Source organism: Aplysia californica, unplaced genomic scaffold, assembly GCF_000002075.1.
Source record: "Aplysia californica isolate F4 #8 unplaced genomic scaffold, AplCal3.0 scaffold00410, whole genome shotgun sequence".
In the NCBI taxonomy this organism is placed as follows: domain Eukaryota; kingdom Metazoa; phylum Mollusca; class Gastropoda; order Aplysiida; family Aplysiidae; genus Aplysia; species Aplysia californica.
Genome location: NW_004797680.1, coordinates 578,090 through 580,340, shown reverse-complemented (window position 1 = coordinate 580,340; position 2,251 = coordinate 578,090). Strand labels below are relative to the sequence as shown.

General features: G+C 46.0%; 1 protein-coding gene across 1 annotated transcript in view; it reads left to right on the top strand.

Annotated features, from left to right (window-relative positions):
• LOC101857583 (glypican-6) overlaps nucleotides 1–2,251 on the top strand; it is a gene marked incomplete in the record, with an annotated part of 96,779 nt that overhangs the window by 50,500 nt on the left and 44,028 nt on the right. The window contains 1 exon segment of the mRNA XM_013085818.2: nucleotides 1,233–1,624. Coding sequence (XP_012941272.1) covers nucleotides 1,233–1,624 — 392 coding nt within the window.

Here is a 2,251-nt window from a genome sequence, read left to right as displayed (position 1 = left end):
GCACACACGCACACGCACACTCTCACACTCACTCACTCTCTCTTTCTCTGTCTCTGTCTCTCTTTCTCTCTCTCTCTCTCTCTCTCTCTCTCTTTCTCTCTCTCTCTACCTCCCCCCCCCTTCGCCCTTTGCGTTCATTTGGTTCCAATCGAGTCATTAGTTCGCTCCATGTGGGTAGTTGGCGGGTGCTCTGGTGTGGTTTGCTCCTCCTTTCTTATCAAACATCGCCTGGATCTCTCCTCCTTCTTTTTTATGTTTATTACTCTCTTGTAACACCTCTTATCTTTGGAAGTTATATGACCATGATGTGTTGCAAGTGCCATTAAACTCTTACTAAAACTAAAAACTAAGTTCGCTCCATAATGAACCTGAAATGCGCTAGAGCTCACGGTCTAAGAATTTACAGTACAAGTGCAGGCTAGAATTAACAATTCTTTTGTCGCGAGTGACGTAGAAGAACACCCCAGACTAGTGACCAAATGGGCGTTGATAGGGGTAAGTCTATGGTACAGTGCTTTCAAGGAGGCGTGGCTAGAAGATTAACGACACTGTTCGTCCCCGTGGGCGTGGCTAGAGGATTTATGGCACAGTCCGTCCTTGTGGGCGTGGCTACAAGGTCTACGATACTGTTTGTCCAAGTGGGCCTGATTAGACGGTCTGGAGGGGGGGGGGGTAAAGAGATATCATGTAGGTAGTTTTTATGACCGTCAACAGTGAAGAAGAGTATTAAAAAAGGGGGAGTTGCGAGGATGCTTTTGTTGATATTAATGTGTTACTTCGAGGGGAAGAAGGGGTAGGGGTTGTGGTTGGCCCACAAGGTCACCAAGCTCATGTTTCACGGTGTGAAACGTCACTTCTCCCGGCCCTACACGCTTTCTGTCTGTCCATCTTTCATTCCGCTTATCATCCTGTAAAGCATCTGATCTTTTCCTCTCCATCACATATTTTTCCTTATAAAATTGATACGCTCGCTGTGGATGATTAGAACTTCCCTTTTCTCTCTCTCTAGTTGTATGTCCGTCCGTCCGTCCTATCCCCAGCACAAACCGGCGTCTGTGTTGTAATGCCATTTTAACTACTTTTCTTTGCATGTTTCTTTCTCGTAACAATTACCTCTAACCTTCAGAATTTGTTTGACATTTATTTTGCACCTGCCCTAAAAGTCTTACTTTATGTCCATGTACTTTTCACTGAGTAAACTCAAAACGAACCCACCCTCGCGTCGTCCTCAGAATTCTTCACGGAGCTGCTGGACAAGGCCAAGATGGACCTGCACGAGATGTTCGTGAAGACGTACGGCTTCCTGTACCAACAGCACGCCTACATCTTCACCCAGCTGTTCGAGGATCTGCGGACCTACTACAAGGGCCGCGACAAGAACCTCATGGACGTCATGAACAGCTTCTTCAGCAAGCTCTTCCAGAAGATGTTCCAGCTGCTCAACCCAGACACGGACTTCGACTCGGAGTTCATGGGCTGTGTGCTTGAGGGCATGAAGGAGCTGAAGCCGTTCGAGGACGTGCCCCAGAAACTGTCGTTGCACGTCAAGAGGGCCTTCATCGCCGCGCGCACTTTTGTACAGGGGCTGGCTATTGGACGCGATGTGATCAGTGCTGTTATGGAGGTAAGGCTTAGCTTGTGTTGCATTGTTTGTTTGTTTGTTCGATTTGTTTGTTTGTGCATTGTTGTGTTTGGGTGATTGCATCATTGGTGCTGCGTAGAGGTGGTACTTTTAGGACTGTTTGTTTGCTTTATTGTTTTGTTTGTATCTTGTTTTGATTATGTGATGGCGTTGCCTGTGCTGTCATGAAAGGGGTGTTTTTAGGGAGGGGGGCAGTGTCTTTGAGGCTCTTTATTTATGATGCCTCTTCTGGGAGTAGTATTTGGTAGATATCAATGTTTGGTCCTGCTTCGTTTATTTCCTTCTATTATTCCTGTACTTATATTTCTTTTTCTCTGCACAAAGTGGACGTTTTTATGTCGATGTGTTTCTTTTTACCCAAGCTATGTTGTTATCTTTAATTTCTCATTTTAAGTGTCTTCATGTGCCAGTTTTAAAAAAAAAAAGGTATTTGTCCGTCTGCCGGTCGCAATTTGGCTTTGGGGGGTTGGCAGGTGCTCTGGTCTTGTGGCGTTTGCTTTTTCTTTCCTGTCAAATCATCTATCCTCATTATCTCTCCCTGCCATTCTCCCCGGCTACTCTTCCGTCTCTCTCTCTCTCTCTCTCTCTCTCTCTCTCTCTCTCTCTCTC